Here is a 23269-nt window from a genome sequence, read left to right as displayed (position 1 = left end):
CACGAAAATACAAAGACGTAATACATTATTAATAAGCTGTAAGTTCGAAAGTTTACCACATAGAGTATAACACTACACAGACGTAAGAGAGGTCACTGAAAAATGATAGATTGATAGTTTTCCATCACTGACAAATAGACACTTTGGTGGTTTGCTAAAATACAAGTAAAAAAACTTAAAGGAATTGATCTATCTCGCGATTATACTCTGAACTGGTCGAACTTAAGAGCAAAATCAACCGATCAAATAGTTATTGGAGCTTATTGGGCGAATCTATGTCGATTACCATTACACCGGCCACTCACACGCGCACGAATACGCAAACCCGCAAGTGAGGGAAGACATTTGCGAATGATTATGCAAAGTTTTCGCTGCATTCGTGGTTTTCCAAGCTGTGTCGGTTTTTTAACAGACATCAAAGCGTGCGAACCTTCGCGTAGTCTCCCACACATTCGCTTGCCCAGTTACGCCGACGATTGCGAAGGTAACGGACGTATACTATACGCCATTTTCATAGTTCGTGACGTCTACTGTGTAGCGTATCTTCATCAAAAGAAATCCCATAAAAACAGCATGGCTGTTAATGATGTCTGGGAAAGAATTAAAAACTCTTTTTCTCTTCAATGTTCTATTGACGAATTAAAAAGGAGGAGAAATTCGTGAGACATTCGTAAACAAGTGTAGGAGGAAGCGCAAACGGGTTCGCAAATTGAGTATGCGAACCCATTTGCACAGCCGCTAGGTTTGCGAATGAATGTTTGACGGCCCTTCACATGCGCGCAAACATTCGTACAATGTACGAATATTTGCGCGCATGTCAGTGGCCGGCATTAGGAATAGATGGATCGTAAGCTTGTCCGTCTAGAAAAGAATAAAAGAAAGAAAGAATAAAAAAATAATAGTTCAAGATTTTATAGGCTTGACGCTGGCAATTAAGCATCCTAAGAAGTCGATTGCCACACTGAAAAAAAAAGGATTTATCGGGCTGTAAAGAAATTGGTGTAGAGTAAATTTTTGAACAGTTGGCATCACTGTCAAACACATAAAATTCAGTTTTAGTATATTCTCTATGCTATTTGTACGCAGTTACTAATTTATTAATCTGTGATTCAGTTGTAAAAGAATTGTTAGTAGGGAATGATGTATTTTTTTAGAATAAAGTAAAATTTAAAATCGCTAATAAAGTACTTAATATTTACTAAGAAATTAGAATAAGAGTGGTATGAGTCTCACAAATATTTTGTGATTATTTATTCATTTAGCACTAAAAGCGATTAAAGAAAAGTGAATAAATAATGACCCTAACAATGACCAAAAAAGTTAGTGAGTGCCAAACAGAAACAGTGCAATTTATGTCTATTGAAAAAGTAAGTTTACTAAAATTGTCCTTAACATTTTGAAAAATATATTTATTTCAACTATATACCGTGTAATGACAGAATGATGGGTTTTTTTTTCATTTACAAATGTAACTGTTAATTGTGAAACAATTTTAGTAAAAAGGCTCGAATACTGAACAGTAATGTGCTACAACTACAATTAAAAATACAATCCGTTTGACTTCAAGGCGCCAATCTATATAGATTTTATTCACGTAATCTCTTAGCATTTATGCTATAGAGCAATCTCAATAACTGTGACCAATTTAACAACAATGAAAAATATATTAAAAAATAAAATATAAATTTTAAAAAAGGTGTCCATTTCAAAATATTCAATTTGGTTTTTCTTCAAAGGTTGAAGATGATTGTTGTCCAGAGTTCTGTCAGACGAATACACTGCTCCGACGAGGCAAAAAATTGGAAGACAACAATAACCTGACGAAAGAAGATGAAGAGTATATGAACTACAGAGAACTTCTAAAATATGAACAAGCACCTGTGTATTTACAGCATAACCCATTCATAAGGGATGGATACAGAAAAATGTTACCAACTAAACTTTGTTGGGAAAGGTTTGTACTTACAATAATCACAGTAGGCATTTAACAATAGTAAATCATGATTAAAATTTAATTACTTAACACTAAACTTTTCTGTTTTTATATTTATGTTTAATAGTACAATATACAAATAATACTGCTGTAACTCCAAAAACTAAGCAAAAATTATATATATAAGTGTTCAGTAAAAGCAGCTTTATATTTGTCTAGAACTCGCACAACTTAAGAAAATACTTTAGGTTTCATATATTGAGAGGGCCATCAAACTTTTATACTCAGACCATTATACTCTTAACAAAAGTCTCTTTATATATGGGACACATTAGATGTGGAGTGAATTTGATGTGATGTAGATGTTTGCACCACAATGTATGATTTTATTTTACTATTTTCGTGTATTTGAGTTTCAAAGAGAAATTAATTTAATTAAGTTATGAAAACACAATAACAACAATAGAAAGGACACTACTCATTTATTTAAGTATTTGCAACTTTGAATCAATTAAAAATTTCCCTTGATTCTATTACATAGTTACAGGTCTAAGGCTAATATTAGCTAAAATATTGGCAACAATTTCATGAAAGTATAATTTACAAACACTAGTTCTATTATTTTAGTACTTATAATTTTAGTAAACCATATATTCATCCCTCACTAACCTGTGTGATTTTAGTCTGCTAAATTGCCCATGATTTTTTGATTGAGTCTCATAGTTCATCAGGGTGGAAATCTCACAACACCCAACTTACTTTGAACAACCTTTGCCACCTGGCACTGTCGTATTGTTTTGTCTAGTTGTTTAAGAATTACCTTTTCAAGTAACTCAGAAAAATGATATAATGAAACAGTACTTAATTGAAATGAATTATTAGCTATAAGTAACAGTGTGCATATTTGACCAGTACAAATGTCTACTAAAAGCACAGAGTGAGATATATCATAATATATATGTTAATGATAAAATCATTATGGTTTTCCAAAACCCAGCTTGTGTTCCTAATACTAAAGAGCAATTCAAGGCATCTGTCCCATCTGTGTCTAGTGACGGTAGTTCGAAAAATTCTTGATAGTGATGTGACAATTTTTTTTAAACAATAATTAGATAAAATTAAAACCTTTATAAAAATTAATTTAATCGATAAGTTAAGGTTTTTTTAAATTATATTACATACCGATTTAGAATTCGTTTCGTAAATTTCTAAATTTAGTTTAGTAAGTAATCATTATATGTACCAAGCTATATATTATATAGATATATATCTGCCGATCTTATAAGCCGACTAGCTGTACCGGTCCGCTTCGCTGGGCATTTAAATTTAACATTATTATTTCTCACCCCCACAAAGAATCTCATCATTAACGCCCCCACAACATATATATCATATAAATATTAGCCTATCCATTAAGTACATGTATTTTCTACATGGATGCCAAGTTTCAAGTCAATCGGATCCATGGTTCAGTAGTTATAACGGAACATCCGTAAATTCCACTGTAGATTTATATATTAGTATAGATATAGAAGAAGTAAAAAAGGAAATTTGTAATCAACATTTGTTTACCACACGAGACCACTCATAAAAACACCGGGCGGCAAGCGAATTGTAACAAATGCACCTTTCGCACACAAGAGGCTTACGCAAATAGATACCTTGAAAATAGTAACAAGCGGAAGTTATTCCGATTTACAGCTTGAATTATGTCGAGTAAAAATAATAGGGCCAAATAATGCAGCGTTTTTCATTTATTTAAGAACAATTAAGTGTTTTTTTAACGTATTCCCCGTTTATTAGACAAATGCAGACCAAAGAAATAATGCCTATGTAGGTTTATAAAGGATCCGGAAAAATCGCTCACTTGATTACCATTCGATTTTTGTTTTAGCGTGTTCTGGTGGACAAACGAAACAATGAATATATGGACGCACATATTCGGTTTCTTTTTGTTATTCTTCCTGACGATTAACGATTTAGTTATCATAAACATACACGCCACGGTCACCGACAAGATTGTTGCCGGGGTATTGTTCTCGTGTTTCATGGTAAGTTAAAGAATAGTTTTATCCTACTAATATTATAAACGCGAAAGTTTGTAAGAATGTATGGATGTATGTTTGGTACTCTTTCACGCAAAAACTACTGAATAGATTTTGATGAAACTTTACAATAATATAGCGACACAAAATAGAATAAAGTCACTGAGTTTCTCGCGGGATCTTCTCAGTGGGTCGCGTTTCCGATCCGGTGGTAGATTCTGCGAAGCACGGCTCTTGCTAGGGCTAGTGTTAGCAACACTCCCGGTTTGAGCTCCGTGAGCTCACCTACACATTAAGGAGAAGCTGAAATAGCCTCTCAAGGCTATTAGCATAGGTAGGGAAAAAAAGAAAAAGAATATACACATAGGCTATAATTTATAAGGATATAGTGTGAATCACCAAAAAATAACGATAAGTGTCAAGTAAGTAGGAAAAAAATCTGCCATCTTATTTTCATAATCAATAATAAATTATAGTTCCCGAAGCGAAGCAAGGGCGCGTCGCTAGTTAATGAAAAAATTGTTTGTGTTTGTAAGAGTTTTTAATACTATCGAACAACGTAAAGTAACGTTAGCCATAAGAATTAATGTTATGAAAAACACTTCGTCTAGTCTGAAAGTCAGCTTGGAAACGTGTTGATTTAAGAAAATAGTTTGCTATACGTGCCAGATTTATTTAGGCTCTCAGAGTAGTCTTAACATAAACCTAATAAACGTAGAAGATATAATGTTAAATTTCATTAATCTATAGCAAATATCGAGGAAGATTGACTTATTACATTAACATTTAATGGATTTAAATTTATGAAGCGGAATTGTCGACTAAATTTTGAATGAGTCATTATAGTGATTTTTGGATTACACATAAAATTTAAATTATGAATTAATGAATAATGATTTTGCGGTCATTCTAGATTCTTTAAATAATTATTATTTTGCACATAAAACATAATTAAGTAATTATAAAACTTGATTGGCGTAACTGATAGCTTTATCATAACTGCAGAAAATGCCTTGTGATTACATATGTTCTTGTTATGATTTACCATGGTGTGCAATAAAGCTAATTCTAAATTATTCTTGATGTGTAACGAAATTATTAAACCATACTTTGTTGCTTAGTAAATTAATTAACTACGGATATAACTCGTGATAAGATATTTGATAATTTTACAATTATTTTTTTGCTTTAAAAGAGAAGGCCAATATCATTTGATATCACACAATATATACAATATCTTTGAGTGATACGAAATTATAATAAGTGACTATTCTAAACAGCCCTCAAGACAAGAGTCTAACAGAACACGTTCGTTGGTTGTTTTTTAAATGATATAATTTTTTTTCTTACGTAAAATGCACAGATAATACAAATTAATAAAAACAAAATAGTTTGTATCACGGAGTCTTCATGTAGCTATTCGCACTTGTTACGTAAACCGCGATGCATACAGCCATGACATGACGTTTCTCGTTGCGAAATATAAGCACTACACCATTGGCGGCCGCCTCGAAAGTCCGCCTCTCGGATGTTCGACCTGCTTTCTGATCTCCTGTCAGTGAAAGTATAAAATTACAAAAAAAAAACTCGACAGCAACGCCAACAAAACTAACAGTGTTTGACTTTTGTAATTGTACTTAAGATTACTTTCTTCGGCTTTAGATTCGAGAGTTTTCTACAATGTTATTTAGAATGAAATGATAAAATATAATGTACATCTTCCTAACTTGACGCCATTAGGAGCGATTCCGGTTCTGTGTTGTACATTAAATTTAATGACTATTCAATTTTGATTTGTATTCTCTATCGGATTTCGGGCCGTATTTGATAATAACACGAATATATAATAAAAAAACAAGTTGCTGATTAAAACCGAGTCCGTTCTCAATATGTATAGTATGTACATATATAGCATTCGCATAATTTCTCGAAAACAATCTTTCATTGCTAACTTTAATTCGCATCGCAATTATGTTCTCTTATAAAGTTCATAATTCAACACCCACTTCCTCGAAATAATTTCGGTCGTCATTTGTTTTTAAAAATAATAATCGAATGTTTTCATTTTCGGTTTAAAAAAAAAAAGGAATCTAACAAGCGTACACGAAAACATTTTTCTGAATGTACCAATAGTACTTAGTATATACGCGATCCGACCAGTAATAGATACTCTTTAGAAGTCCTTAACTGATGTAGAAAATACAGCCATTCACGTCGTACAGCCTTGACTTGGATAATATGAAGTTGTATGAGTGACTCTGCATAATTGTACATTTCTTTTAAAGTAAACATGAATTATGGAATCAACACGAAAACCTACATAAGCATTGTTTTTATAAATGCTTACGATGAAATACAGTCGTAAAGGCGGTTTTATGATATAAAAACAAATAGGTCACCCACTACCAATCCTTATTACTTTGTTTGACCAATGACTACTATAATTACAAATTCTTCATTGAAATATGTTCGGCGTTGATCGTGCGATATTTTAATTGCACGTGAGTCGCCCATTGAACTCTTACCAACGAAATTACTTGTATTCGTGTCAAATATTCAACTAGGATTCCGTGTCGTTTTACGTAATAAACGTTTTGTGTAGTTTTTTTTTTTTTAGTGGACATAAAGAAATCGTTTCAATAGGTTAGTAACGCTGACAGTTAGTTTGAAGTAATTATTTTGCACTTTCTTAACATTTTTCGCCGGCCTGTGTTGATTTTTAAACTTTTCTCGTTTAAGGTATTTGTTTGATTTGCTGTTTACGCCCTAGTCTTATTCCATTTGCAGTTAATTATGCGTTATATTTCTGAGTTAATATTATCGTATTATTATAAGATTGAAGAAATAGATCAATAGGAAGGTATGTAATTTTGTGGGTCAGAAAACATGGCTGGACTATCTTACGCGTTAGGCGCTGTAGATGTGGCTTAAAAGCTCACATCCCAGCGTCGAGTAAGACAACTCAACAGAGGCAGGGCGGGCATTAGTGACGAGTTTTACGCGAAGTACATCTATCCCCGTCACGATCCCTACGCTACGTTGAAGAGACGAATCTGATCGATTGGCGCGCGATCTGAAGCCTAGATAACACCGCCAACTTACATTCCCAGCATACCCCGCTGGGCCAGAACCCCACGTGGGTCGATAAGTATAGTCACCTAGTTGAAGTTCGTAAAACGTGGGTAGTGCAGCTTACACGTTGTCTTCTTCGATATTTATAGCCTATCCCTAAACTGGCAAACAGACAGGGCCCGAAGCAATTAGTGGACCAAAATTTGGGGAGGTTACGATCGAGGATACCGCGTGCTCCGCCGTGACACGATTGCAAGTTGCAAGTCGCACCCACAGTAATTGCACTCCACTGTCTGCTCTGTTCTGCGCTATCAGCAAGGGAGGCGTCGTTGGTAGCGTTTCACTCTGTCCCTGAGGACTGGCCAATCAATAACCTCGACAGTTCGCAAGCTGGTCGAATTATGGGCCAGCCGGTTGAATTATCCTTACAGTATTGACCGCCAAGCATGATCGGATGGCCGCGTACGAATGAGCTTAGGACGAGGACACATAAGAAGCGATCGTCTCTGCCTCAGGAGTCAAGGGCGTTCCATAATTTTTTCCCCTACCTATGCTGATAGTCTTGAGAGGCTATATCAGCTTCGCCCTAACGTGTGGGTGAGCTCACGGGGCTCAAACCGGTGTTGCTAACACTGACCCTAGCAAGGGCAGTGCTTCGCAGAAACTACCACCGGATCGAAAACGCGACCCACTGAGAAGATCCGGCGAGAAACTCAGTGGGCTGTGTTTGTGGGTTAATTCGCTCGTCGAGCCCTTCGTCGCAAGCGACGGTTTCGGCGAGGACGGTGACCGGTGCTTGTGGTACCTAAAAGCACCGCTAAAGGCGTTCCAGTAAACCCAAATGGATTGTCAAAAATAATTACGTTACAAGCGTTTTCTTACCATGTTTAAAGTGATAATAATGACCTAGGTGACGATTTAATTAAGGCCCATTATATCATTAAGCAAGGTCGATTCGCGGTAAGCTCCCATTTTTCAAGGCTCAGCTTAATTTGCTTACGTTAACTTCCTATAAATATCCGCAAACATGTGAACTATGGCAATGATAATTTTTTGCGTTGAAATTATAAAATAACCATTTGCTTGAGATAAGATTAGATTATAATATGATCTAACAACAATTACTAATTCATATAGAAATTATGAAGTTGAATGCATAGTTTAAAGTTACAACGTAGTTTAGATATCGTTAGACTCCTTTACTATAAATTTACCTTTTAATATTCTAATCAACACGTTCAAATTTAACATTTACATAGCACTCGCTCTTCCACTCTTGCACATCTCAAATTTGCTGGAAAATATTTCTCAAAGAAAAGAAAAGATCTCTTGGTTTTGCTGTTACCCTTGTTGTATTTTTAAAAAAAAAATCGCACTTCATGCTATCCCGAAGCAACTCTTGAATGTAATTTGTTGAAAACAATGATGATGAAACTACCACACCTCATCTTACCGTTTATGTTATGTGAGAAAATTATACATACGCACAAACAATAAAAAAAAATCAGATCATTTTTTTTGCAAGTCCCTTATTGTAACGTGATCGGATTGTTATGATCAAAGTTCTTATTATGTATTAGCGACCCGCCCTCGCTTCCCTTCGGGAACATTAAATTTTATTATTGATAGTTGAGTCCCGCGGGGCGAAGCTAGTATAGAAAAAGTAGCCAAGTTACTCCTTATATCATCAGCTACCTATCAGTGAAAGTCTCGTCAAAATCGGTCCAGCCGTTCCAGATATTAGCCGGAACAACAGACAGACAAAAATTGTAAAAAATGTCATCTTGGTGTATGTACCGTACCGTATCTATATTCATATGCATGTAGTAAAAGCGGTTGTTTCAATATTACAAACAGACACTCCCAATTTTATTTATATGTATAGATTATGACTTAAAGAGCTCGTAAGAGTGCGGGAGGTAATTTATAATTTGATAATATAATTTTTTTACAGATATGCATGGCCCTATCGGCTCTGTACCACACGTTTTCCTGTCGCTCCGAGAACGATTACAACACGTTTTTGATGTACGACTTATTCGGGATCGCGCTTTCGTTGCTCGCCATATACACATCGGGTGTTTATTACGCTTTCTGGTGTCATTACGTAAGTAATTATAATCTATTGTCTGTATAGCAATCGTCTGTTGGATCGAGCTGATCGATTTTGTTACTGGTGGTAGGACCTCTTGTGAGTCCGCGCGGGTAGGTACCACCACCCTGCCTATTTCTGCCGTGAAGCAGTAATGCGTTTCGGTTTTGAAGGGCGGGGCAGCCGTTGTAACTATACTTGAGACCTTAGAACTTATATCTCAAGGTGGGCGGCGCATTTACGTTGTAGATGTCTATGGGCTCCAGTAACCACTTAACACTAGGTGGGCTGTGAGCTCGTCCACCCATCTAAGCAATAAAAAGAATAAAAAAAAGCTGAGAAGTATACGGATTTTATGCGGAAGCAATTACCGAAATTCCGCATTAAAGATATCTACTCATATATATATTGAAGGATGAAACGCTATTTGGTTTAAGCGATATTTATCTTTGTAGTTAAAGGTCCATTTTATTTGGTATTTATTAAACAATTCGATGTTTTTAATTGAACTTCTATTATGTTAACTCCATTCAAATAGCTGAAGATGTTTTTTTTTGTCACGATATTTTTTCCAAATTATAAACTTTAATTGGCTCTTCTGTAAAGTTGCAAAAATTTCGATTAAACCAAATAGTTTTTCACTCCTCGATATATAGCTATATACATAATATTATTATATACCAAAGCGTTCCCGTTCGTAAGACATTTACTCACTACATCATCTGTACTCTTGTGGCAGTTGTAGAATTTTTACAGACTATTGTTTCCCGTATGAAAAGTATCCCCTTTACTGCAGATAAAGGTCAACATTTATAGATTACAAGAAAGTTTCCTGTTTTGAAAGTTTCTGAGTACCGTTGTAGTAGACGTCGAGGTATCAATAGATTAAGTTGCTCTCCAAGAAATTATGTAGGTATACACATATACAGGGTATTACGAAACTACCCGCAAAGCCGAAAGGAGGTTAAATGGGGCCTTATAACGAGTTCATTCACATAATATTTAAGAACCGTAGTAACGCTGTATAACATAACCCTATAAAAAAAAAAAAAAAATATTGATGTGCAAACCCTATTACAATAAAATTAAAGAGTTAACCTACGCAGAATGTACTTATATTTCTAGCTAATTCGAGGAACGACAAAAAATTTAAAAGACCTAACCTAACGAAATAACCTAAACGAAAACTTACTTTTTTCGTAATAAACGTCAAATTTACAGAAACGGCTCAAAGTGTGCTCTCCGCCTTGCTCAAACCACAACCTCACACGTCGGGATATTTTTTGAAGACAATACTTGAGTTTATTGACATCCTTGTATTGTGGGTAGCAAATATTTATGAATGAAAAATAGAAAAACTATTAAAATAAAGAATTATTAGGTTAAATAGGTACGTAGGCCTTTCTGTTAAATAATCTGGTTCCCTGACATACAGCTTACTAGGGTTGAAATTTTTTTAGCTTTGATAATTAATTGCATTTTTACGGGATATTTTGTAACACCCGGTGTATAAACAAGACAGTTTTTTTCCTCGGTTTACCAACCAGTTTTCTTTCTGCTATCTAAATAATGGAATCTATCAACGTAATTTTCATCATATTGAAGATATCCAATAGAAAGTTTGCACACGCACCAAGGTCCGATGACAATTGAATAATTTCGTAACTTCGCTCTTTTTTACCTATTTATTATTAAATAGGCAGCTTTTGTATAAACAAACAAGTTGCCCGCTCTGGCTCCGCTCGGGTCTTTAACAAAAATTTCAACGATATGTTTGACGTTGTTTTATTTTTTAAAATAAAAGAACACTTATTACGGCATAACTATAATAGTTAGACTTATGCCGTCGCGACACTTTTTGTAAATAATAATGTGTTGTACATAATCGTAGTACATTATTTTATTCTATCATCAATAGTTTTCGCAGGGCATGCGACGCTATGTAAAGAATATTTTAGATAATTTTTTTACACCTTGGGTTACATTATTGGAGTTTTAGTAAGGATCCCTACATTATAGTCTATGTTACTTGAGAATAGTGTAGCTTCCAAACAGAGAAATGATTTTTCAATTCGGTTCAGTAGTTTCGGAGCCTATTCAATACGAACAAACAAACAAATCATTCCTCTTTATAATATTAGAATAGATAAAAAGTAAGCAGTATAATTTCGGTCATTCGCATATATTGATAGTGCGTAATGTAATATTCTAAATAATTTTAAACAAAAATCTCGTTATCGTGTTGTAGAATTTACAATGTTATGGGAAGGCTTGCCTATAATTATTATTAGAAATGAAATAAGATTTCATTTTACATTCACGTGTAACTACTGAATTCAAATAGGGCCGAGTCATTCATTGCTTGTTGTTTATTCGAAAGAGAAAGCAGTGTTTTTCACGCCTGTCTAATAACCATCTCGCATCTCAACAGTCGAGTACGGGTTTCATAAAAGACTTTCTCTAGCCTTGAGTGGTTGCAGTCTCTGTGAATGTTACACTGATTGATTTAAAAACGTGTGGGTACTATGTTCGGGTGACGACAACGGTAAAATAGGAAGTCGGTCTAAGTGTTAGCCGTTTCTATCATTATAATGTGCAATTCACTGCTAACAACTTACGGTACTTGAAATATAGATTTTTTGCTTCACGTATTTAATATATCTATATATTAATACGTGAAGCAAAAACTTTGTATCCCTTTTTACGAAAATTGCGCGGACGGAGCAGTATGAAATTTTCCACACTTATAGAGAATATAGAGAAGAAGTGCACAATGCTATTTTTTTTTTAAAATGATGCATAAGAGATACATTATATCAATAAAGAAAACATTACACACACTACAACATACCATGTATTTGACGCACACACGCATGCATACTATTTATTGTCAAACTTTTGTTCTTGGCGTCTGTTGTCAAATTGAGAATAGATTAAATATTGTTTGCCTTGTAAATATTTTTTATAGTGTAGTCTTGGCGAAATCTGTGATTATGGAAGTATGAAATACAATCATAATAGTATACAAGCTTACAATTCCAACTAATTATAGTCGAATTTCGACTACTGCGGGACCTCTAGTAGATGTTAAATACGTGAAGCAAAAACATTGTACCCCTTTTTACGAAAATTGCGCGGACGGAGGAGTATGAAATTTTCCACGCTTAAAGAGAATATAGAGAAGGAGTGCAGAATATTAATATTTTTTTAAAATATGCAAAATAAATACATTAAATCCATAATAAAAACATTACATACACTACCATGGATTTGACACACACGCATGCAAACTATTTGTTATTGTCAAACTTTTCTTATTGTTTAAAGTCTGCGGTCAAATTGAGGATAAACTACGTATTGTTTGTCTTTAATCTTATACCTTTAAACGACCAATTCTTGTATCTTAATATATACCTACTTATATAATCTGAATCTCGGAAACGGCTCCCACGATTTTCATAAAATTTAGTATACAGGGGATTTCGGGGCCGATAAATCGATCTAGCTACTATTTATTTTCAGAAAATGTTGTTTTATTCGTATTTTCAATTATTATCAACATTTCCCGACATCTATTGGCGAATAATAATACTATTTTTCTTAATTGAGGGCAACTAACCGCTTTAAAGACGCAACAAGATGGCGTTATCAAAAAAAAAAAAACCATCATCATCTAGTTATAATAATATGCGGAATTTAATATTTTCATCATCGTCATCATCTAGTAATATTTATCTAAATTATATTCTTGGCGAAATCTGTGATATAGAAGTATTGACAATAGGATCCTTATAGTGTACAAACTTATAATTTTAATTAACTATAGTCGAATTTCGACTACCGGGGGACCACTACTTATAATAAATACTCGAAAGGTAGATATTTTAATGTTATATGAGAACATCTTGAAAAATCGCAAACATATAATAGTCCTAGCGGTGTTATTATTTTTTCATGCAACAAACCTACCTACAACAACAAACAAACCTACCTATACCTACAGGCTGTTGGTGACATTAAAAAAAACAGCGAAATCAGTCTGAATTATCACAATCGATGTTTTGGTAAAAAAAATGCGCATCGAATTCCTTATGAAACACTTTTTTGTAATTTTGTACGTTTAAGGAAACATAAAATTGGATCTTAAAATAGCAAAATATCCCATGACTAGCTTTTGCCCCGACTCTGCCCGCGTGGAATAGTTACTTTGGCATAACGCAAAATTTTACACCACCCACTTCATTTACGTAGAAATTGAAAATATTTTTTAATTATAGAATTTAAGGAGCTATTTAAACCCCTATTTTGAAACATTCTGTATTGGTGCTCCACTTGTACTGGTCTTACCGTGATAGCTTTCCAATAGGCCTAAATCCTATATCCTATAGGCCTATAGCCTTCCTCAATAAATGGGCTATCTAACACTGAAATAATTTTTCAAATCGGACCAGTAGTTCCTGAGATTAGCGCGTTCAATCAAACAAACAAACAAACTCTTCAGCTTTATAATATTAGTGTAGATCACATATTTACGTTTACGCTTAAACAAACAACTTGATTTCATAATCAATTGCCGTGATACAACAATAGAATTTTGTGTCGTAAAATTCTTAAATAGTGAATACGAGGAGATGTATATAGTGACATTTGTTTGAACAACTGTTCGTGCTTACTTTAATATATCAATTTTTCTAAATGTTTTATCGGAATAGAATCTGTTTTTTATTTCTCTCATAAAGCGAACATTCGACATTTCTATATCTCAATATATCCCTGTCGTGAAGCAGCAATGCGTTTCGGTTTGAAGGGTGGGGCAGCCTTTGTACTGTTAAAATTGAGACCTTAGAAGTCCTATCACAAAGTGAATGGCGGTATTTACGTTGTAGATGTGTATGAGCTTCGGTAACCACTTAATACCAGGTGGGCCGTGAGCTCGTCGACCCATAGTAGCAATAAAAAATAAGCTGCCTTCGAAATGGGGCACAAATTAAATTTTCTCGTTAAATGATTTTCCCGTATGTACATAATGTGAAGTGAATTATTATGATCAAAATTTCACAACTGGCATTAACATTGTAAATGCTAGTACAATACGATAACATTGTGTTATGTTGCTGTTGTTGTTATTGTTAGTCAAAGATCCGTCATTCAGCGTACTCTAAAAAATAATTGTAGCGATAGTTATCATGCAATTGAAGAAATGTTATAAAATATTGTATCACACACACTCTAGCCCATGGTTTGCAAGCGTATTAAACTCTCCCTTCATAAGGTTACAACCTTACAAATCTTGTGTACAGCCCATTCTGATCTATGCGAGAATGGTGTTTGCTTACATGGCTCTATCCCCAGAATGCAATCCCGCTTTCTTAGCCTAGATCTTTCCTTTATCGTTTAGGTACTTACGTATTAACGCCACCGCGGCAAAAATTCTATTAAAAAGTCGATAAAAAGCAATCTTTATGTTTTTATATAGAAGCCTATCTTTTGGTTTTCTTATTGTTTGCTGATTTTTGAGCTTAAGTTTGAATCCGCTTTATCTCCGGCGTTGCGGGAAGAGCAGCCCTTCCGCCCTTGCGTGCCGAAGCACGGACACTCGTGCTCCGCTCCGCAGCTTCAGCTTGTTGGTCGTCTACAGCGAGGACTGCTCTCCCTCCGCACCTCCGGTTTTTATATACACTCTAGGGGTAGGGCAGACAAGACCAGGTGGAAAGTGGGGTTGAGGATGAGATTATGCACTAGAGTTGTGTGTATAATTATGTAAATATAATTTCGATGCTAATATAAAAATGAACTTGTTTAACGAATTCGTTATCGGATAATACTCTATTCGAATTCAAGATAGTGTCCAAGTCACAGAAGGCATGTTACTATAATGTTTTGTAACTGCACAACGATGTCTTAGGTCAATGTCACGATCAATTGACAAACGGGTAACGTAGTGATGTGCCGATGCGTGTGGAATGTCAAATCGAGGATTGCATGGCATTAGAATTTTAGGAGGGTACATACTACGGATCCGTACTTCGATGCCAATAGCTAAAAGACGAAATATAAATTGTCACTAAAACATTTTAGTAAACTATTCGCGAACACGTGTTTTTGTTTGTTTTTATTCAAATAATGTATGTATTGTCTATAATAATGTATTGTCAATAGTACACCGCATCATACCTGCTGTATTTTTATATTTTGTAGGATTTCTCTAAATTAAACGATTGTCTGGAAGAGATTCGTTTAGTGATAAGACCGCCTATTGTACAAATCTATCTGCTTTTTGACTGTTCTTGAATGTGAATTGTGTTTTGGTGTGCAATAAAGTGTATTCTCTCTCTCTCTCTCTCTCTCTATCTCTAAAACAAGCCAATAACATTGAGATAATGGAGATGGTGGCATCAATGCAATATTTATCGGTGGCTACTTCACTTGGGCCATCCGTTTTTCCCCCTATCTATGCCTGTAATCTCTAATACTTATTACGAATACTAAGTACCTCTAATACTTAGTATTAATAGTTAATACTAAGTACCTAATACTACCTTCACCGAACGTGTAGGCGAGCTAGGCTCAGTCTGTCGAATTTGCTAACACTAGCCCTAGTAAGGGCAGTGCTTCGCTCATGGGCATGTCTGCTCATCAACATTGAAACAAATCAAATCATAATGTCGGTTAGTTCACACCCAAATAATTCAATGAAACGTCACATTCACGCATTCTTACGAGTTTCGAAATTGTTTGTGCAGAATACACGCTGACCTTCTGCGCTCACCGTGTTCGACCCTAATGCTCCATAAGTCTTATTACAATTCAAATAAAATACTCTAACTTCATGTTGTTTTTAAGGTTTACTTCCGAGGAAACGATTACATTTAAAGCCCCCGCTGGGACAATTTGGGGGACAGTAAAATTGATGTAACAAAAAAAAGCCTTATACATACTTTCATGAAAATTGAAAATATTATAGAATAGAGTTGAGTTATAAGACACTGTTTTAATACAATGCATGACTAATAAAAAAAACGTTCGAATTATAAATTTAACGTCATTTATTTTAACTATGTGAATTTAATACATTAAATTAATTCTGTTAGCGCTAAATTGAATATCTCAGTGAAATTAATATTCATACCCGAAAATAGATGGCAACAGTTTTAGAGCTTAAAGCAATGATGTTATTTTACTATAACATTTTACTATAACATCATTGGCTTAAAGGCATTCATTTGCTTCGGCTGTATCCGTCTATCTATGTAACGAAATATGATATGATAATTTTCATCAACTTCAAGAAGTCCGATTCACTTGAAAATACACGTCACACTTGAAATCACACGTTTCAAAGATCGATTCAAATACAGTAATTTTACAATAAATTTACTTTGGCTTAATTTAACTTCAGGATAAAAATATGATAATTTTTATTTTCTTTACTATCGTGTTTTTTTTTTCAAACTATATTTAATTATTTTTAATGCGCTATGTGTATGCCTCCTTGGATTATGTGGTTACAGAAACCCATTGACATACATTTATGTATGTCATAATGCGATTACATTATAGCGTAAAATCTAAATTATTTTTTGAATTACACAAAATCACTACATAGTATAAAACAAAGTCGCTTTCTCTGTCCCTATATCCCTATGTATGCTAAATATTTAAAACTACGCAACGGATTTTGATGCGGTTTTTTTAATAGAGTGATTGAAGAGGAAGGTTTATATATGTATAATAACATCCATTAAATAGTGGAGGAATCAATAATAAATTACAGTTTCCGAAGCGAAGCGAGAGCGGGTCGCTAGTATCATATAAAATACATCAGACTAATAAAGGTTATAGATACAAAGAGATAATTGTTATTTTTTCTTTTCTTTTCTTACAGGAACTAAGAGCGTTCTACATGACTTCAGTAACATTGATCTTCATAATAGCGATGGCCCTTCAAATGCCACGTTTCAATGTTCCTTATTTAGTCAAAATGTGCGTTTTCATCGGGTGGGCGGCGTACGGAGTCCTACCGACCCTCCATTGGACCTACGCAATGGGAGGCTTCGACAACCCTATGGTCCAGGTCAGTAGTAGCAACCGTACCTAATTACTTTTCGTTATTGATTGAGCGAGGTTCGAATCGCTGTTAAGCAATTGTAAGCCGTATAACCTGAGACACAAGATTCTAATCGCAATTGAGTTTGAATTTCTGACGGTAATAGGCAGCGCCGATTGAGAAGGAGGCACGACATGAGAACCCTCTTGTCGTGGCCGCTGGTAACTACATACCCGATCCTGTAGACCAGGGGTGGGCAAATATTTTGATAGTCGGGCCACATTGCAAATGAAAATTTGACCTCGGGCCAAACAGTTTTTTTTTTCTAATTTTAAGTATAGTTTTTGCTAAGGATGTCAATTAATGAATTTTTTATAACTTTTGAGAAAATTAGTTCGTTCTTCGAATTGAAAAATATTTTAGGCAAATACATCAGTTTCAGTTTCATTATTTCTTTATTGTTTTATGAGGCATGCACCCTCAGTAGATCTATATCTGCTTTTATTTCGTTTAATTTTCCGCGAATTTATTGCGGAAAGATATTTCTCCAAATTATAATTAATATAAAATAACTTGCGTTCTACTATACCGCAGGAGAAAATGGCGGCTCTAGATTTGAGTTATTTTGTTTATTCATGCAATAATGTGATATAATAAGTATAATAACTAATAAAAATGTGCGACTATTGTATAATGTCGCACATTGTATAACAGCATGTATATACTGTAATTGTTCAATTATCATAATTATATTTTCGAATAGCATGCTCTGAAAAGAGCGGTTGTCCGGGAGAAAAATTTGGCATCCACCGGCATTTATGTTAGACAAAAACTACTATTTGTGTTTTTAATAATAATATATACAATGCTTCACGGGTCAGATAAAATTCTACGGATGTCGGATGCGGCCCGCGGGCCGCCATTTGCCCAGGCCTGCTGTAGACCGAATGGTAAACAGTCGAAATCGCCTAAAACACGTCATTACGGATCCTCCCGATCCATTAACGGTGCTTTTAGGCAATAAATTAAGTAAAAATTAATAAAAAAAATGCGTTGAAACGTTGAAAAAAAAAAACCAAGATTTGTAAAAATAGGAAGAAAAATAGGATATGGGTTTCGCACAAAGCCATTGCCGAGGGGTCGGCGCGGCGCTAAGATGAGCGTACGACTCACGCGTCGTCATCGTCGCTGATTTGTAATGTTAAGCCACGTACAGAAATCGCGAGACGTGCGTCGCGAATGGTTTCGTCACGCATGCATCAACCTTAGGCTTACAACGGTACATTTAAGCGTGCGTTCCGAACGATACATGCTCTGATGAATGCTCACTGTGAGCACACACGTCCACACAGCCCGAGGATGCGTGGTGCTGCTTTAAGGGCACAGCCAAGTCTGGTGGTAGGACCTCTTGTGAGTCCACACGAGTAGGTACCACCACCCTGCCTATTTCTGCCGTAAAGCAGTAATGCGTTTCGGCTTGAAGGGTGGGGCAGCCGTTGTAACTAAACTTGAGACCTTAGAACTTATATATCTCCAGGTGGGTGGCGAATTTACGTTGTAGATGTCTATGGGCTCCAGTGACTACTTAACACCAGGCGGGCTGTGAGCTCGTCCACTCATCTAAGCAATAAAAAAAAAGTGTGTGTGTCCGCTCCGACGCACGACTGGAGTTTACTGGATATAAAAAATTAAACGAAACAATACGAGAAATAGTTCTATATTACGACAACACGATACACTACAGATTATTAACAAATTAACGAGACACAAAACAAACGACTAACAAATATATGAAAATACAATAATGAGAGAAACGCGCGATCAGTACGAGGCTTTGTGGCGGACTGCCGGCGCAGCAGCCCGGCGCGCATTTCGTGTGACATGCGCATAACGCATTTCGTGTGACATGCTAGTACGATTTTGGTCCCCATAATTTTCATACCCCGGGCCTATATATGTAAATCGATTCTAAAGGAGTAAACTCCAATAAACTCCAAAAAAAAAGTCCCTATCTACTGCCGAGAGCAGCAAATCAATTTTGAAAAAGGACATGTCATAGTGACCAGGAAACTCCTCGGAGGGGAGTTTAGATGCTAATGGAAACGCGTTGTTGATGAACGCGGCAGTTCCAGATATTACGGATGAACTCTGCTGGCAACTCCTTGAGAATCCATTGCGCTCATGTAATTAAGAACATGGATAATAGCTATCCTACTTTGAAGAGTAGAATACACTAGGCCTCGGATAAAAAGAGGCAGTTGGTACCTAGTCGTGCTTGTTCTTAATACGTCCTAATTTCATTTTATTTTTATATTGTTTCATTATTTAAAAGTTTAAAATCTGATTGATTTAACCGAATTGTCAGATTTCAAAGAAACTAAAACATAGGGCCGTGCTTTATTCTTATTTGAAAATTAAAAATAAAGTGTAGTGCACTTTCGATTAAGTCTCAATTAATGTATTCAGTATTTCTAATAATAATCGACCGGTACATCGGTACGTGCCTTTAGTATTTCAAAATTGAATAATACAGGGGCTACAGTGTTTTTTTTACTTTTTTTTGGATATTGTAGGCTTAGAGAAAGCTATTGCAAAAACTGGACCAAGGTGGTCACGACCCTCAGTAATGAGGAAGCGACAAAGAAGAAGAAGAAGAAGAAGGCTTGTAGGCAGACGAGCTTACGGCCACCTGATGGTGAGTGGTTACCGTCGCCCATGGACTTCAGCAATGCCAGGGGCAGAGCCAAACCGCAAGAAAAAATCTGATTAAAAACATTTTTTGTATCGTATGGCGTTGCGCATTTTCGGTGAGCAAGGTTGCGTAAATTATTAAAATAAATGCAAATTTGTTAGGAAATAATGATACTCACTACGTGACCTAGAGTCATGGATGTTATATATAAAGTCGGAACCGGTCGTCTTTGTGAATAATCCACGTGCCATCCATCATTTTGTACTTATTGTTTTTTTTACTGACAACGTAAAAAAGTATAATACCATAAACATGAACTTCCACCTTTTTTTAAAGCTGGCTAAGCTAGACGAAACGTACGGAATGACTTTTGATTCTTTTTATTGTAGATCAGTAGTATATATTATAAGAAGTAAATAACTTGATGTAAACATTGTTATTTTCAGATGTTCTTCCCCCGTGTGATAGGAATGTACATTATCAGTGGGACCGCTTTCGCAATTTACGCCTTCAAGGTTTGTCTGATAAACATTTTGAATACAATTATCTTTACGTACATACATACACTTAAATACTACTATTACAAAACAGAAAAAATGTTCTCGTGATAAAATTGTACAGTTATAATAAATATATTTTTTAGTATTCGACTTCCTCATATGACAATCCTGCCAACTGCCTTAGTTGGCAGGGTTGACATATTAAAAAAAAAAGACGCAATTTTGTATTTTTTTTTTAAATTCATTTATATTTTACAGATTCCAGAGCGCTGGTTTCCTGGCAAGGTGGATTACATAGGTCACTCGCATCAGTGGTGGCACGTGCTAGTACTGGGCGCTCTGTATTACTGGCACAACTCCGGCATGATGTACGTCCAATACAGAATGAACCACGGCTGTGCTAACACAATGAGAATATTTTAAATTAGTTAAGATAATGTTAGTAAATAAAAATATCTGTATAAAGCTAGCTACCTGAAGTGCTCTTAAAATTATGTATTTTCAATGTCTCAAGAATCAACGGGTTTTGTTGATTCGAAAAAAAATACAAGGTAATTTGTAATGTAATTAAAACTACTTTACGTTTTAACCTCACGCTCATTGTTTCCACTTCGAACACTTTATAGTTAACCTGGTCACGGACGACTCAAATATATTATACAATAAGATTTAGAAACGACTAAAGTTTTAGTAATATGTGTATATTTGAATTATATGAAAACTACCGTCAAATAAAAAAATAAATATATTATTGCCCAAATTTAAAACGATAAAAGTAGTTTTTAATTATGTGTACAAACTTTCCAAAACCGAAGAAATTGCTAAAATATAATAGTTAAATGTACTTTCATCAGGCAGCTAATATTTTTCATGTGGATGTCTCAAAAAATTCATCAAATAAAATTTATTTATTATACTTAAATGTACATGTGGTCCTAACGGGAAAGTACTTAAATAAAAATGAATTTGCCTCAATATAATTATTATAATAATTATTGTTGAATGTTACCGTATAGAAGTTTTTTCTTAGACTAAATTTTGCTCAAGAAATGATACTTTTATAACAAAAAGATCATTGAACTATGACTGTGATTATGTGTTTCTCGTCTCAATTTCTGTTTGTTTTTTTGTTGTTTTGTTTTTTGTTAATTTATTTATGATGCTGTTCAAATATGAAATTTATGATTGTTTTGAATTTTATACGTTTATACACTTGGTGGGGTATGGTGATAATAAAGAAGTACGAAATTAAGACACAATTTTTCATTTATTTTTCTTCCCGATGTTTTATATACCTCGGGGATTAAAGGATAAGGGGCAAACCCCTCATACACCAATTTTTACAAGGTAAGACGAACCTAACACTTGCTCACAAATGTCAATTCTAAGTCGAATAATAATAACTAATTTTAATTTTAAAAAAAACGAGTAAAAATTTATAATGTAACACAAAAGACTCGTATTATCTATTAAAATATGATACATTAATAAATTTCAGTATTTCTACGAAGAGATTAGAAACTATGATAAAATGTAGATTTATTAGTGGGCAACGCTTTTATTTAAACTTTTTATGAATTATACTAATTAGTTAGTAGGTCAAGGTTCGTTTCGCATCGGTTTCGATTCAATTACCTATTAGTGTGCGTGCTATAGCAAACATTCATGTACCAGACTCATGTAAGCCTTTCTTTCAAAAGTTAAAAATCATGACTTTTACATCGTTGTATATTTATGAGGTAGCGATTTTTGTCAAAACGAACAAACATCTGTTTGCAAAACCGCAATCTGTTAGGAATACTTTAAAGATTTCTTCGCTACCTCATAGAACTGCTCTTTATGACAAGAGTTTTTTTAGTATGTCAACAAGAATATTTAATAAACTACCTATAACAATTTTGAAGTCAGTAAATTTAGAAGATTTTAAGCAAAAATTGCAAGTATTTTTATTAAATAAGGCTTACTATAGTATCTCAGAATATTTAGACGATAACTTTAGATAATTTAGATAATAAAGTAGAGTTAAATAATTATAATTTAAGTTTTTTTTTTTATGTACATTATACTTACACCTAATATTTGTACGCTTTATTAGCAGGACATAGTGATACATTTATTAATATTAACTTATTAATCTTTGTTAACCTATGACCACAAATAATAATAAAAAATAAAATAAAAAAAAGTATTTTTTTGTCATACTACCATCTATGGGCGAATAGAAGATTATACGAAGTTTTTATCATGACGAAAGTGGCGTTCTTTTCCCTGGTAGATGTCAGTACTGAACTTAATATCAACTATTGCAAACAGATGGCGTTGCCCGTTCAAAACAGTTTTTTGTTGATAATGTTTTAAAATGCAATGCAAGACGATTTGTCGAGCTTTTACGATTATTCTCTATCATATACACAATCATTCATGTATCTTTAATACCAAAAGACCTTGAGACTGGTGACTGAACGCATTTGTGTTTAATAATTCTGTGATAATTTAATAGCAATTTTCAAATATTCATTATCATGTCGAATTAGTATGTAGTTACCCTAAGTATTCCTAATTTTTATTCTATGCCATCAGCCCACCAACGTCCACGGCTGGACATACGCTTCCCCCAAGCCTCGCCACAAAGATCGGTCCTGCACTGCCTGCGTCCAGCGGATCCCCGCGAATCTCAATAGATCGGCGGTCCATCTTGTGGGAGGTATACCCACGCTACGTCTTTCGGTACGCGGTCGCCACTCAATAATTCTCGGTCCCAACGGCCGTCCGTTCTACGAGCAATGTGCCCTGCCCAAAATGAAGTGAGAACAAATTGGCGGAACTTTAAATTCAAACACCTTTGTTGTTCTTTAGCTGAGAATAGAATTTAAAATTTGCTATTTTCA

The 23269-nt window shown here is 34.7% G+C and overlaps 1 protein-coding gene across 1 annotated transcript; it reads left to right on the top strand.

Annotated features, from left to right (window-relative positions):
- The first annotated feature begins 819 nt into the window (after window positions 1–819).
- Window positions 820–21633, top strand: LOC149501760 (progestin and adipoQ receptor family member 3). Its single transcript, XM_089731853.1, has 7 exons — window positions 820–1367; window positions 1737–1954; window positions 3828–3984; window positions 9005–9157; window positions 17028–17216; window positions 20328–20396; window positions 20640–21633. The coding sequence occupies exons 1-7, from the start codon at window positions 1296–1298 to the stop codon at window positions 20802–20804; spliced, it is 1023 nt and encodes a 340-aa protein (XP_089587979.1). The 5' UTR covers window positions 820–1295; the 3' UTR covers window positions 20805–21633.
- Window positions 21634–23269: the final 1636 nt, after the last annotated feature.

This window comes from Bombyx mandarina, chromosome 12 (assembly GCF_030267445.1).
Source record: "Bombyx mandarina strain Sakado chromosome 12, ASM3026744v2".
Taxonomy (NCBI): Eukaryota; Metazoa; Arthropoda; class Insecta; order Lepidoptera; family Bombycidae; genus Bombyx; species Bombyx mandarina.
This window is presented reverse-complemented; position numbering and strand designations above follow the sequence as displayed.